Source organism: Schistocerca piceifrons, chromosome 8 (genome assembly GCF_021461385.2).
Source record: "Schistocerca piceifrons isolate TAMUIC-IGC-003096 chromosome 8, iqSchPice1.1, whole genome shotgun sequence".
NCBI classification, from domain to species: domain Eukaryota; kingdom Metazoa; phylum Arthropoda; class Insecta; order Orthoptera; family Acrididae; genus Schistocerca; species Schistocerca piceifrons.
The window spans coordinates 471,784,037-471,799,794 of NC_060145.1; the positions used below are offsets into that span (position 1 = coordinate 471,784,037).

The following is a 15,758-nucleotide window of genomic DNA, read 5'->3' on the forward strand; positions in this document are numbered from 1 at the left end:
CTTTTCCTTTTAGATTAGCTGATATCGATAACAGCTCTACTTAAAGTACAAACATAAAAAATATCGGACTTACAACACAAAGCAGAGTTGTCCTAGCGTACGCACTGTGTCCTGATGTAACATATCTGACAGAATCTATGGCTTCTGCAAGAGCGTTTGCCAAGTTAAAAATATTTTAGAAATTGCTTACGCTGTACACTGCGCCTGGTACGGTTGTCTGGCCTATGAATAGGAGAAAGGCGGGAAGGATAGTGAAAGGCTCATTTGACTAACGACAGAGAGAACACCTCGCAAGAACGTGCTTCAAAAACTCCAAGACCCGTTTTTCAGGGCAGAAACTGAAGTTCAGCTCTTAACCCTTTTAGAGATAGCGCAGATATGAGTCGGACTGTAATGAGAACTCGCCTCGCACGAGGCCTAAAAGCAGTCGTTTTCCCCGCGCTCCATCCGCTAATGGGACTGGAACAGATTTCATTGAGTGGACCAATAAAAAATATTCTCCAAGTTTCGCTTTACATTTATACAGGGTGTTTCAAAAATGACCGGTATATTTGAAACGGCAATAAAAACTAAACGAGCAGCGATAGAAATACACCGTTTGTTGCAATATGCTTGGGACAACAGTACATTTTCAGGCAGACAAACTTTCGAAATTACAGTGGTTACAATTTTCATCAACAGATGGCGCTGCAAGTGATATGAAAGATATAGAAGACAACGCAGTCTGTGGGTGCGCCATTCTGTACGTCATCTTTCTGCTGTAAGCGTGTGCTGTTCACAACGTGCAAGTGTGCTGTGGACAACATGGTTTATTCCTTAGAACAGGATTTTTCTGGTGTTGGAATTCCACCGCCTAGAACAGTGTTGTTGCAACAAGACGAAGTTTTCAACAGAGGTTTAATGTAACCAAAGGACCGAAAAGCGATACAATAAAGGATCTGTTTGAAAAATTTCAACGGACTGGGAATGTGACGGATGAACGTGCTGGAAAGGTAGGGCGACCGCGTACGGCAACCACAGAGGGCAACGCGCAGCTAGTGCAGCAGGTGATCCAACAGCAGCCTCGGGTTTCCGTTCGCCGTGTTGCAGCTGCGGTCCAAATGACGCCAACGTCCACGTATCGTCTCATGCACCAGAGTTTACACCTCTATCCATACAAAATTCAAACGCGGCAACCCCTCAGCGCCGCTACCATTGCTGCACGAGAGGCATTCGCTAACGATATAGTGCACAGGATTGATGACGGCGATATGCATGTGGGCAGCATTTGGTTTACTGACGAAGCTTATTTTTACCTGGACGGCTTCGTCAATAAACAGAACTGGCGCATATGGGGAACCGAAAAGCCCCATGTTGCAGTCCCATCGTCCCTGCATCCTCAAAAAGTACTGGTCTGGGCCGCCATTTCTTCCAAAGGAATCATTGGCCCATTTTTCAGATCCGAAACGATTACTGCATCACGCTATCTGGACATTCTTCGTGAATTTGTGGCGGTACAAACTGCCTTAGACGACACTGCAAACACCTCGTGGTTTATGCAAGATGGTGCCCGGCCACATCGCACGGCCGACGTCTTTAATTTCCTGAATGAATATTTCGATGATCGTGTGATTGCTTTGGGCTATCCGAAACATACAGGAGGCGGCATGGATTGGCCTCCCTATTCGCCAGACATGAACCCCTGTGACTTCTTTCTGTGGGGACACTTGGAAGACCAGGTGTACCGCCAGAATCCAGAAACAATTGAACAGCTGAAGCAGTACATCTCATCTGCATGTGAAGCCATTCCGCCAGACACGTTGTCAATGGTGTCGGGTAATTTCATTCAGAGACTACGCCATATTATTGCTACGCATGGTGGATATGTGGAAAATATCGTACTATAGAGTTTCCCAGACCGCAGCGCGATCTGTTGTTGACAATTGTAACTACTGTAATTTCGAAAGTTTGTCTGCCTGAAAATGTACTGTTGTCCCAAGCATATTGCAACAAACGGTGTATTTCTATCGCTGCTCGTTTAGTTTTTATTACCGTTTCAAATATACCGGTCATTTTTGAAACACCCTGTACATGTGTATGTAGAACATGAAAGAGCTTGAAATATCGATTTTTTTTTAAGAAATCGACCATGTTGCACATTCAAGAACGAAGAAAAACTGGTTTATGTAAGACAAGAATTTAGGTAAGCAAGCACGTGGTTCTCATTAGCGGTCCATATTTTTGAATGGTTATTCACCCTTACGCACTTATTTGAAAATTTCTCTTCGTTCTGTTTTATCTTTCAGTACAGTATTAGTGTTTCACTGTTCGTTGTATTATTCAGCGTTATACTAAATTTATCTTCAATATTTTTATTCTGACGTAGGAACATTGTCTTACTAGTTACATGTAGATTCTCATAGAAAGCAGTTTGGTTTTTTCGTTTAATTAAAATGTACGAATGTCACTCCGAAACAAATTCACACCATTGTTTTTCAAAAACCCAGCTTTTCTTTGCTACTCATTGAGGTCATAGAAACATTCTTGCTGCTCGTATTGAAATTCACTTCATTCTCTTTCGACAAGTCGCGCTGTCGTAGCATTCCGTCAACACGAGTAGTGCATTTGATGTTTGTCTACAGAGTTCCTGTGTTGTGAGACCGTGAGAGGGATAAACATTCACAAGAGACTGCAGAAGGTGTTCAGGAACAATGACGTTGACGACAGCAAGCACATCGCCTGGTGAGATGGGCACACCGACGCGCAGCGGTCCAACGAACACTGCACTGCTTTCTGGCAGTGTGCGGCGTTCACACAGTCTGATTCTGGCTGACAAACCCAAAACAATGAACGAACTGTCAGTCCGAATGGGGGTGACGTATACACAATGTGGTTCTGGCTGACAAACGCAAAACTGAACGGTCTGTCCAAAATGGGAAGTAGGAGAAACGAGTGCTTGCGGGATACTGATATAATTGAACTTGAAAAAGTTTACCCCATGGGTTCCGAGAGAGTTGACGGATGCTCACAGGGAAACACGAAAGAATATGTGTAGCGCACTTTTGGAACAGTACGACAAATTCTGAAGATAAATTCCTTGCAAAAATTGTGACTGGAATGAAACCTGGTTGCCTCACTTTGAACCGTAGATGAAAAAGCAATCGATGATTACATGCAACTTCAAAACTGCGTCTTGAGCAGGAAAAGTGGTGGCTATTGTGTTTCTTGATTCACAAGCACTGTTGATTCTGGGCATCATGTGATATAGAACACTGTAAGTTCTGACACGTAAGTGGCAACCTGTAAAAAAACTTCATGATCGAACGTGTCGCGTTCCACAAAATCAGCAGTTACAAGATGTTCGTTCTGTTGTTGCGTGATAACGTCCGGCATTATGTCGGTGAGACGACCACAAAGCTTGGGTGGTCAAGATTGAAACACCAACCCCTACATCCCCGATCTGGCGTCATGTTTAAACCACCTCTTCGGTAAACTGAAGGAATCCCTCCGCAGAACGAGATTTGAAGATGGTGAACTGTCTTGTGAAGGCTGCCAAACGGTGGCTCAAACGTGGTTGTCCTAACTTCTCCCTTGCGGGTATACAGGCCTTAGTTCCACGGTGGTGTAAGGCAGTTGAAAGGGACGAAGATTATGAAGAAAAATCACATTTTGTCTCTCAAGATGTGTCAAGATACTGTAAAAATAAATTGTGAGGTTAAGAAAACATTGTGCATACCTTTACGAGCAACCCTCGTACCATGCTTAGAGAAGTAGGGCCGAAACGCTGTTTCCTGAATCGATAAATCAGGAAAAATCAGTGAGTACCAACCAGGCTTTAGACCAAATCGTCCTGTTCGGAACAAATTCTTTATTTCAAACTAATCCTTAGGCACCAAAGGATGTCTAGTAACAAAATTGTATGTACACTTGTGGATTTTAAAAAGGACTACGACTCAGCGGATCTTGAATCTCTTGTCCATATTTTAAAGGAACAAGGGCAAGATAATAAAACTTTAACACTGATTAAGGAAACGTTAACCGACACTAGCTCTAAATTCATTGGAGAAATTTCTGAACCATTTCATATAAAGACTGGTGTTAGGTAGGGAGATGGACTCTCTCCATTACTGTTCAATTGTGTTTTAGAAAAGAGCGAGAGCAAAAGTCGAGTCAAAATATACATGAATGAATCTGTGTGGTAATGAAAAGTCACCAGCAATGCTTTTCACGTCGTCATTTATTAGGCCCTTGCTCAGGTGAGGAGCGCCTAAGACAGTATTTATCTTGACGAAGTAGTGGCATCATTTGCTTTGCTTTGTGACCTACGAGCAAATACAAGAAGAAAACTCAGAAAATTGCCAATTACTATGTGCTGTACAGTTAAGATATTTTTCTAATACATAGTAATAATTTATTACCTGAAGTATTCATGTGCTGCACACAACCATTCTTGCCGACATGTGTGATGATGCTAAACTCTCGTTTGCAGATTGAGCAGTTTGCTTTGTAAGCATTTGACCATGCTGGTTCAGTCCAGGAATATAACGCTTCCCATTTCGTAAGATATATACACATATACTTCGTTTTGCTTTTTGGTCGCATTTTAGCTTCGTCCTCGCTGCCCATCATAAAATCTTGAACAACAGTTCACAGTAAGTACTGGCACTGACACCAACTCGCATCTAATCGCGAAGCATCGATTCACCGTTTCCAAGACAATCGGTATACATGGAAGAAGCCTGGAGATACCGACAGGTTTCAGATAGATTATATAATGGTTAGACAGAGATTTAGGAACCAGGTTTTACATTGTAAGACATTTATAGGGGCAGATGTGGATTCTGACCACAATCGATTGGTTATGACCTGTAGATTAAATCTGAAGAAACTGCAAAAAGGTGGGAATTTAAGGAGATGGGACCTGGATAAACTGACTAAACCAGTGGTTGTACAGAGTTTCAGAGACAGCATAAGGGAACAATTGACAGGATTGGGCGAAAGAAATAGAGTAGAAGAAGAATGGGTAGCTTTGAGGGATGAAGTAGTGAAGGCAGCAGAGGATCAAGTAGGTAAAAAGACGAGGACTAGTAGAAATCCTTGGGTGACAGAAGAAATATTGAATTTAATTGATGAAAGGAGAAAATAAAAAAAAAGCCGTAGGCAAAAAGGAATACAAACGTTTCAAAAATGAGATCGACAGGAAGTGCAAAATGGCTAAGCAGGCATGGCTAGTAAGGATGTAGAGGCTTATCTCACTAGGAGTAAGATAGATACAACCTACAGGAAAATTAAAGAGACCTTCAGAGAAAATAGAACCACTTGTATGAATATCAAAAGCTCAGATGGAAACCCAGTTCTAAGCAAAGAAGGGAAAGCAGAAAAGTGGAAGGAGTATATACAGGGTCTATACAAGGGCGATGTACTTGAGGACAATATTATGGAAATGGAAAAGGATGTAGATGAAGATGAAATGGGAGATACAATACTGCGTAAAGAGTTTGACGGAGCACTGAGGGACCTGAGTCGAAACAAGGTCCCCGGAGTAGACAACATTCCATTAGAACTACTGACAGCCTTGGAAGAGCCAGTCCTGACGAAACTCTACCATCTGGTGAGCAATATGTATGAAACAGGCGAAATACCCTCAGACTTCAAGAAGAATATAATAATTTCAATCCCTAAGAAAGCAGGTATTGACATATGTGAAAATTACCGAACTATCAGTTTAATAAGTCACGGCTGCAAAATACTAACGCGGATACTTTACAGACGAAAGGAAAAACTAATAGAAGCCGACCTTGGGGAAGATCAGTTTGGCTTCCGTAGAAATGTTGGAACACGTGAGGCAATACTGACCGTACGACTAATCTTAGAAGCTAGATTAAGAAAAGGCAAACCTACGTTTCTGGCATTTGTAGACTTAGAGAAAGCTTTTGACAATGTTGACTGGAATACGCTCTTCCAAATTCTGATGGTGGCAGGGGTAAAATACAGGGAGCGAAAGGCTATTTACAATTTGTACAGAAACCAGATGGCAGTTATAAGAGTCGAGGGACATGAAAGGGAAGTAGTGGTTGGGAAGGGAGTGAGACAGGGTTGTACTCTCTCCCCAATGTTATTCAATCTTTATATTGAGCAAGCAGTGAAGGAAACAAAAGAAAAATTCGGAGTAGGTATTAAAATCCATGGAGAAGAAATAAAAACTTTGAGGTTTGCCACAAAGTTGTCAACAACTCAATGTGCACGCTGGTGGTGGTTCCATAATAGTGTGGACAGTGATTACATGGAACTGGTCCAACTGATCATTGGCTGCAAATGGTTATGTTTGACTACTTGGAGACCATTTGCAGCAGTTCATGGACTTTATGTTTCCAAACAACGATGGAAGTTTTATGAATGACAATGTGCCATGTCACTGGGCCACAATTAATTACGATTGGTTTGAAGAACATTCTTGACAGTTAAAGCAAATAATCTGGTCCTCCACACCCATTGGCCAACATGAATATTATCAAACATTAATCGAACTTAATCGAGAGGTCAGTTCATGCACAGGCAACATAACGTACAGAAGCAGCACTGCTCATTATATCAGGAAGGAAGAAAGATTGTGTTTAACATCCTGTCAACATTCAGATCGTTAGAGGTGAAGCACAAGCTTGGATCATGTCAAGAATTGGGAAGGAAATTGGACGTGCCCTTTCAAAGGAACCACCCTGGTATTTGCCTCTAGCAATTTAGGAAAACTACGGAAAATCTAAATCTGTATGGCAAGATGTGGGTTGGAACCATTATCCTCCCGAATTCCAGTACAGTGTGCCAATCACTGCGCCACACCGCTCCGTCTGATTCCATCTGCAGTGGACTTCCAACAACTTGTTAAGTCCATAAAGAAGATACAACATGATATAATGACATATGCCATGACTTTTATTACCTCATTTTATAGTGGCTTGTCAAGTCCATAGAAGTGATGTTGAGGTACACATATTGCTGTTACAAACTGCAGGCTGATGCTGTGTTTTGATTTCAATACAACTTTATCACAAAGATTTAGTAAATTCAGTCATTATAAAACAAATTTTGGGGGATGCTGGTTGAATTCTATAAAGAGTACTATGAGAAAAAGTTTTCCTATCATAGTAGATTTTATTTTTAAAAGTGTTATTACTGATAATACTTTGTTTTCAGTGCACTATTACTGTTCAGATTACTGGGTCATAATATGGCAGTTAGTACAGGGCTCTGTACTTGGAGCCTCCTTTTTCATTATTGCTCATTATGTAATCATTATGTAGTCAGATTGTCAAATGATGTTATGATGACATCTCTGCTTACTTCAAATCAGGGCATTTCAGCTCTCGATAATGTTATACAGGAAGTGTGGTGTCACCGCCAGACACCACACTTGCTAGGTGATAGCCTTTAAATCGGCCGCGGTCCGTTAGTATACGTCGAACCCGCGTGTCGCCACTATCAGTGATTGCAGACCGAGCGCCGCCACACGGCAGGTCTAGAGAGACTTCCTAGCACTCGCCCCAGTTGTACAGCCGACTTTGCTAGCGATGGTTCACTAACAAATTACGCTCTCATTTGCCGAGACGATAGTTACATAGCCTTCAGCTACATCATTTGCTACGACCTAGCAAGGCGCCATTATCATTTGCTATTTTTCTTGTGATGCCTGTAACGTCAGAACGATGTTCACCAATTATGGATTAAAGTTAAGTATTCCAGAAGCTACATACTTTTTTACTATACTCAACTCCTTTAACTGTTCCAGACCTCACGCCAGCCTGCGTGAGCTTAAACGCGTGCCTTTCGGCTACCTCCAAGTGGCTTGGCTGTCTTGCCAAGTCACAACAGTTTGGCGCCGAGGATTATCCATAATTGGTAAACATCGGTCTGACGGTACATGCTTCAGAAGATAAATAGCAAATGATAATGGCGCCTTGCTAGGTCGTAGCAAATGACGTAGCTGAAGGCTATGCTAACTATCGTCTCGGCAAATGAGAGCGTATGTAGACAGTGAACCATCGCTAGCAAAGTCGGTTGTACAACTGGGGCGAGTGCTAGGGTGTGTCTCTCTAGACCAGACCTGCCGTGTGGCGGCGCTCGGTCTGCAATCACTGATAGTGGCGACACGCGGGTCCGACGTATACTAACGGACCGCGGCCGATTTAAAGGCTACCACCTAGCAAGTGTGGTGTCTGGTGGTGACACCACAGGAAGCACTTGCTTCTTCACTGTATGGCCCTCATCAAAGAAACTTCTCTATAATCCAAAGAAAACACAGTGTCCATTTAATGACATCCAAGGGCACAGAAAGTAAATCTGTCAAACCATTAGAAATGCAAATTTAACTAGTAAGGACACATCACCCATTTCTTTAGAAATATTACATGAGCCTTTTATTTCTTATGGAAACATAGATATGTGATTAATAGTGGCTATTTTGGAACAATGCAAGATTTTTGTTAGGTGGGTCCATAGCTGTGATGTACTGCAGAAATGACATTGTGATTGATACCTTCAACTGTTGATTTAAACAATTTTATTCACTGCTAGTTGCCGTGTACATCCCATTCCCATATATAAAAACTGAACTTAATATGTGTGCATGCATGTGCATGCCTGTGTGTGTGTGTGTGTGTGTGTGTGTGTTAGCAGTATGTCAATGTCACTGACATGCCATAGCCCATCAATAAGCTTCCATCCACTCAACACTAATACACTGATTGTACTGCTCGTAGCTGGCCGGAGTGGCCGAGCGGTTCTAGGCGCTACAGTCTGGAACCGCACGGCCGCTATGGTCGCAGGTTCGAATCCTGCCTCGGTCATGGATGTGTGTGATGCCCTTAGGTTAGTTAGGTTTAAGTAGTTCTAAGTTCTAGGGGACTGATGACCTCAGAAGTTAAGTCCCATAGTACTCAGAGCCATTTGAACCATTTTTTTTTTTTTGTACTGCTCGTATCCACATAATATTGCTTCTGTGTGTGCTCTATTTTAATTGTAACTGCTTGTTTCCTTTCGCCTGAGCCACAAATTTTGCCTTTTCTAAGAGTAGCTGCAAGCCAAATGAATGATGAATACATCATGACATTTTAGCTCTTGGGATAATTGTTCTGTATAATAATGAGTTTTCACAACATACTGTTTGTGGTGAGCACATTGCTTCCAAGGACTGCTATCAAATTTACTGTAAATTATGGACTGTAAGCAGTTGGTAACAGTGATATGCTTCTTATATGCAGATATGAATTTCAACTTTTGTACATGAAGATGTTCATGTAAATTGTAACTTACTGAGAGTAAAGTTATTTAATTCACCACCTGAAGGTGTTAGTCACAGTGTCATTTCTTAGAGCTCTCTGTTTTGGACTCTTGCAGACACACATTTCATTTGGGGATATACTGCTCACATTATCAACATTTTAAAATACAAAGAAAGGAATTTCGTACACAGTGACACAATGTGAGAGACAAGTCCTGTGGAGCACTGTTGCACTCTCTTAGCAGGCTCAGTCAATTGACCACAGTAAATCTGTACACTTACATACATGTCCGCTTTGCCAGAAACAGTGGCATGACACATGTCACCAGTGAGTAAATACACAGATACACCACCAAAATGAAGGAAAATTAAAATATATGAAGCCACCAGCTCACAAAAACTAGGGACTCACACAAAACCTACAATAACTTGTCACAGTCTGCTTTTCCCATGCCATTAAAATATCACAGACAATGGATGTCTAGCTGGTCAATAGAAACCCATTTTGTATGAAAAATGAACTAGCCACAGTCTTACATATCCATCCAATTTACAATTGTCATTAGACACCTTAATAATTCTTCTTGTGTATCAATTTATGTTAATTTGTTGATTTTATATAAAACAATGATTAAATAATCTCTCTATTCACTGTTTCAGTATTTACTGTATTTAGTAACTACTTACATATGAACTGTATTTGTTACTTATTTTTGTAGTTAATTTTCATTGCATATCAGTCATAAAAATTATCTAATTTCATATAAATAATGGCTAATAAAGATTCCTGATTTTTGATTCATTAATATTAATTGCAGTTGAATGAGATACTATGGTTCATCTAGATGGGTGTTGGTAAATTAATGTAGAGTAAAGCTAACACAATCCTTCAACACAATGATACAAATAATATAATGCATCCAAACACTAGTGAATAAATGTGAAATTTACATTTTAGGTTTCCTTGCACTCAATGCATAAATACCTGCCAAGAGTGCACATACTGGAGACGACAGACCTAGAGACTCCAGCAGAGCAGCAGGCAAGTGTGGAACGAGCCCTGACATACACATTCCCTGAGACAGCCTTCACAACAGTCACTGCATATCAAAACCAACAGGTGAGGCTCTCTGAGTTCTGTCTCATGGTAACATGGAAGGTTTCTGTTTACTAGTGAAAACATAAGCAATATTGTGAATAATACTACAAATACTGTATTGCACTTTCTGTTTCTGAACATCCATCTTCTCACCTGGTCAGCTTATTTTCCTCTTATGTTCCACCATTCCTCAACTTGAGTTGCTACATATACTTGATAATATAGCCTACAGCATTGCTTAAAACATTTTCTTCAGTATGAGAAAACATTAAAAGGACTGGGGTCAAAAATTTTTTGAAGAATTTCAAAAGTATGTTATTCATCAGTGTATCAGTACAAAAGTCACTTTCGTCGTTTTAGCACTTTCTGACGTCCAATCCACTGTAGTATTGCTAATATGGATATGTAATTGCAGTGTCCAGTTGGTAGAAGTCTACAGTATGCTTCATAATTTACTAATTAAGAGGAAGAGGTATAAAATTATGTCTAATGTTTAACAAGCTACAATAAGTATTACAGTTAGGAACTGTGTATATTGCCTGAGGCAGTGCAAATATGCAGATCATATTTATCCAGTATTTGAGAATGAGTGCACTTAGTCACCAACAAATTTTTTACACACACACACAGATATATATATATCTAAAAACACAGATGATGTGACTTACCAAACGAAAGTGCTGACAGGTCGATAGACACACAAACATACACACGAAATTCAAGCTTTCGCAACAAACTGTTGCTTCATCAGGAAAGAGGGAAGGAGAGGGAAAGACGAAAGGATGTGGGTTTTAAGGGAGAGGCTAAGGAGTCATTCCAGTCCCGGGAGTGGAAAGACTTACCTTAGGGGGAAAAAAGGACAGGTATACACTCGCGCACACACACACATATCCATCCGCACATATACAGACACAAGCAGACATTATATATATACAATAGAGGGAAAGATTCCACGTGGGAAAAATATATCGAAACACAAAGATGATGTGACTTACCAAACGAAAGCACTGGCAGGTTGATAGACACACAAACATACACACAAAATTCAAACTTTCACAACCAACAGTTGCTTCATCAGGAGAGAGGGAAGGAGAGGGAAAGACGAAAGGATGTGGGTTTTAAGGGAGAGGGTAAGGAGTCATTCCAATCCCAGGAGCGGAAAGACTTACCTTAGGGGGAAAAAAGAACAGGTATACACTCGCGCGCACACACACACACACACACATATCCATCCGCACATACCATGTATCCATCCGCACATATGTGCAGATGGATATGTGTGTGTGTGCGCGAGTGTATACCTGTCCTTTTTTCCCCCTAAGGTAAGTCTTTCCACTCCTGGGACTGGAATGACTCCTTACCCTCTCCCTTAAAACCCACATCCTTTTGTCTTTCCCTCTCCTTCCCTCTTTCCTGATGAAGCAACCATTGGTTGCGAAATCTTGAATTTTGTGTGTATGTTTGTTTGTGTGTCTACTTAGACATAATATTATACCTGCCAGCGCTTTCATTTGGTAAGTTATAAATAAGAAGGAAACATTCCACGTGGGAAAAGTATATCTAAAAATAAAGATGATGAGACTTACCAAATAAAAGCGCTGGCAGGTCAATAGAAACACAAACAGACACATACACACACACAAAATTCAAGCTTTTGCAACAAACTGTTGCCTCATCAGGAAAGAGGGAAGGAGAGGGAAAGACGAAAGGAAGTGGGTTTTAAGAGAGAGGGTAAGGAGTCATTCCAATCCCGGGAGCGGAAAGACTTACTTTAGGGGGAAAAAAGGACAGGTATGCACTCGCGCACACACACACATATCCATCCACACATATACAGACACATATACAGACAAATATACAGACAAATATACAGACAGGTGTCTGTATATGTGTGGATGGATATGTGTGTGTGTGCGAGTGTATACCCATCCTTTTTTCCCCCTAAGGTAAGTCTTTCCGCTCCCGGGAGTGGAATGACTCCTTACCCTCTCCCTTAAAACCCACTTCCTTTCGTCTTTCCCTCTCCTTCCCTCTTTCCTGATGAGGGAACAGTTTGTTGCGAAAGCTTGAATTTTTGTGTATGTATGTGTGTGTTTGTGTTTCTATCGACCTGCCAGAGCTTTCGTATGGTAAGTCACATCATCTTTGTTTTTAAATATATTTTTCCCGCGTGGAATGTTTCCCTCTATATATATTGGCAGTGATAAAAAAAGGCCTCCATTGTCATAAACCACATGGCATCTAGCTAAAACAGGAAGGTTCTCTATTTGTATTTATATGATTACAATGTAATTTTCTATTCAAAAGTCACTCAATGCAGTTTACGGGTAAAGTTTCTATATTTTGCTTGTCTTTTGCTAACATACAGGGTGTTCCGAAACTGTTCAGATTAACACAGAAGGTAGAGAATATAGAAACAGACATATTTCGTTAAGAAACATATGGTCTCTGATGTCAACTTGTAATGGTAGGGAACATTTTGTTATTTGTGCTGATATGACCTGTTGGTGTCACTGTCTTGAAATGTAGACTGACATCCAAAACTGGTCTGTGTATGTATGGTAGGCTCTAAGGTCTGTTTGTAAATATGCCAATTCATTCACAAACATCAACATCTTTTGACAAAAGTGCTGATAAGTTGATTGGATCATACATTTTTACACTCCACCTCAACTGACTGAGGTATTGCATCTTTGTGGACTGTGTTGCCAGAACTGCTGAAAGCTGTAACTCCCAGTGTTGGGCAAAGGATGTATTTCCAGCATGATGAGGCACCAGCTGATTTCATGATTGCTGTGAGAATCATCTGAGAACTGCCTCCGGGAATCAATGGATCGGCCAAGGTGGCACTGACCTGGCCACCCAGATCACTTGATCCCACTTGTCTGGACTTCTTCCTCTCAGGCGTATGAATCAGCTGGTGTATGAAACCATTATGGAAACATAAGGAGACCTTGTCATAAGAGTTGCTGCCACTGTTGGTACCATTGTGGACATACCAGGAATTTTCAAACAGACACGACAGTCGAGGGTCCTAAGATGTACTGCGTGCATACAGGGCAGTGGTCCAACATTCGAGAAATTCCTGTGAATGCCTCTGCTGTAATTAGCATGCTAACGGTGAAAATCTTCCATAGCATCAGAAACTGCTGTCATGGATCATCTATACTGTAAATATATTTGTTTTGACATTCTGTACTTCCTGTATTAATTTGAGCAAATAGTCTTGGAGCACCCTGTATAGGTTATGTAGATTTAATCCACACTCCCTCTTGTTGGGGTATATGTAACAAGATGAATGAATTAATGAAGTTGCAGCCAAGGTTGCTGTGACATGCTTGACCAGGAGGTACAGTGGAAACTCATTTATCCAGCCCTCTTCAGTCTCGATCTCTGGTTCATCCAGTACATACATGCTGTACAGTATTTGTTACTCTGGAAGTAATAGCAGCAAGAATTGATGGTGAAAATCATAAATTTAAAATTGATCAACCACCATACACAGGTCCTGGCACTGTCAACAAGTTAACATTGAGCTGTGCAGTACTGCATAGACCCCATTTGTTGTGAGTGTAAAATAGCAAGAAAGAGAAAGATGATAGCAGTGTCCGAGGAAAAAATCTTGCATTCACTATGTCCAGCCTTCTGTGCATCCACTGACACAGTTCGCACACTGAATAAAGAAACTAGTGACAATGTCAATCTGTCAGAGTTAGCAGGAGCATTTACAAATGTTCCCTGATGCGCAGTTATTCACTGATGAACCAAAACAATGTGCTGTCCCTGTTAGCATTGGTCCACCATTGGAATGCTGTACGGCAGTGAGTCCGGGTGTCAAGGATTCGCAGGTTCTCAGTAGGTAGCACACCATGCAGCACTCAGTCTTACAATGGGCAGTATTTATAATTTTTTGGTTCATCAATTTATTTTCATTATATTCACACAATAACACAGATGTAAAAAGATTTAAATTTAATGTGGACTACAAGACTTAGAAGTAACTATAATGTAATCAGTGAAAATTAGAAGAAATTATAAAAATGAGCAGAGTTTGAATTAGTTTGTGAAAAGTAGAAGAGCACAGGTTGATTGCAGTCAGGTAGATTTAAACTGATGACTGTGACAACAACGAGTGTGAGAGAACTGATGGGGGAGGTATGTCACGGAAATAAGTAATGAGAGCAAAGAGAAAGAAGGGGATTAAGAGTATGATGTACTGACAGTGTCAAATAGAGGGAAGCTGCAGATGTAACATATACAAGCACCATAGTTACTTCTACCATCCAGAGTTACCACTCCTGGTGCTGTATTTGAGTAAATTGCAATAGTGAAGGTTCAGGAGAATGAATTATTGCAGAAGTGTGTATTTCACATCCTGTGGAAATGTATTCTGAAATTTATGGAGCATATAGAGGCAAGTGAAGGTCTCACTGCATGCGATGACAATGTTTTCTGCCCAAAAGAGATGCTCATCCTCAGTTACATATGACACTTTTACTTCTGATGGGAGGTACTGTATGTCTCCAGAAAGTTTCTCCTTTCATATACTTTTTCAATAAACTTGGAGATTATTTCTGGAGAGATTAAATGCACACAATTATTCAGTTGCTGTGAATTATCACGTGTATCACCCATTCAGACATGTCACATTTCTATGTTATATATTAACAGTTCTTCTGTAATACAGTAGCAGACCTGTCTCAGATCTGGGATACCTATTGCAAACCTAGTCAATATGACTATTGTCGGTAACGTGAAAGGTATACAGTGCACATATCTTCATTACTAAAAAGTTGTGCTTTTGTTTGTTCCAGATCACACGTCTGAAGATTGCAAGTAACCCTTTTGCTAAAGGATTCCGGGAGGCATCGAGAACACGGTACATAGCTAACTTTCATTTAATCTGAAGAGTCTTTATGTCAAACAAAAAGAACAATATAATTTTAAACCAAAGTTTGCCAGAAATAATTACTCTATTACATTTGTGTTTCTAAGTCACTCTCTAATTTTGTGTAGATAGAAGAAAACATTATGATTTTGTTAAGTTATTGTGTAATCCCTGATTCTCTTGTGTATTAAATAACGGAAAGTCCTGGATGGAATAACAATAATATGGAAAGGATAGACTGCTACTCACTATGTAGAGAATGCTTGTTTCCAGTTTATATGGCCTTAAAAATAAATTGTTTTTGATGCATCCATCTACATCAAATATGCACTTACTGCAACGAAGTTTCTTATATTTAAATATTACCCCTTAAACCAGGGGTGAACAATTGTTGTGGAATGGAGGTTAGTGGAGGGCAACACCTTTTAAAATGATTGTGTTCATTAGTTAGCATTGCATTTCAGAAATGGTATGAATTTTACTATAAAAATCAATAAATATAAATTGAATAAAGTAGT

The 15,758-nt window shown here is 40.4% G+C and overlaps 1 protein-coding gene across 1 annotated transcript in view; it reads left to right on the forward strand.

The window, feature by feature from the left end:
• Window positions 1-15,259, forward strand: part of LOC124712466 (T-box transcription factor TBX18-like) — a 247,694-nt gene extending 232,435 nt beyond the window's left edge. Inside the window, exons 6-7 of the mRNA XM_047242762.1 lie at window positions 10,212-10,373; window positions 15,167-15,259. Coding sequence (XP_047098718.1) covers window positions 10,212-10,373; window positions 15,167-15,259 — 255 coding nt within the window. The remainder of the gene's footprint in view (window positions 1-10,211; window positions 10,374-15,166) is intronic.
• Window positions 15,260-15,758: the final 499 nt, after the last annotated feature.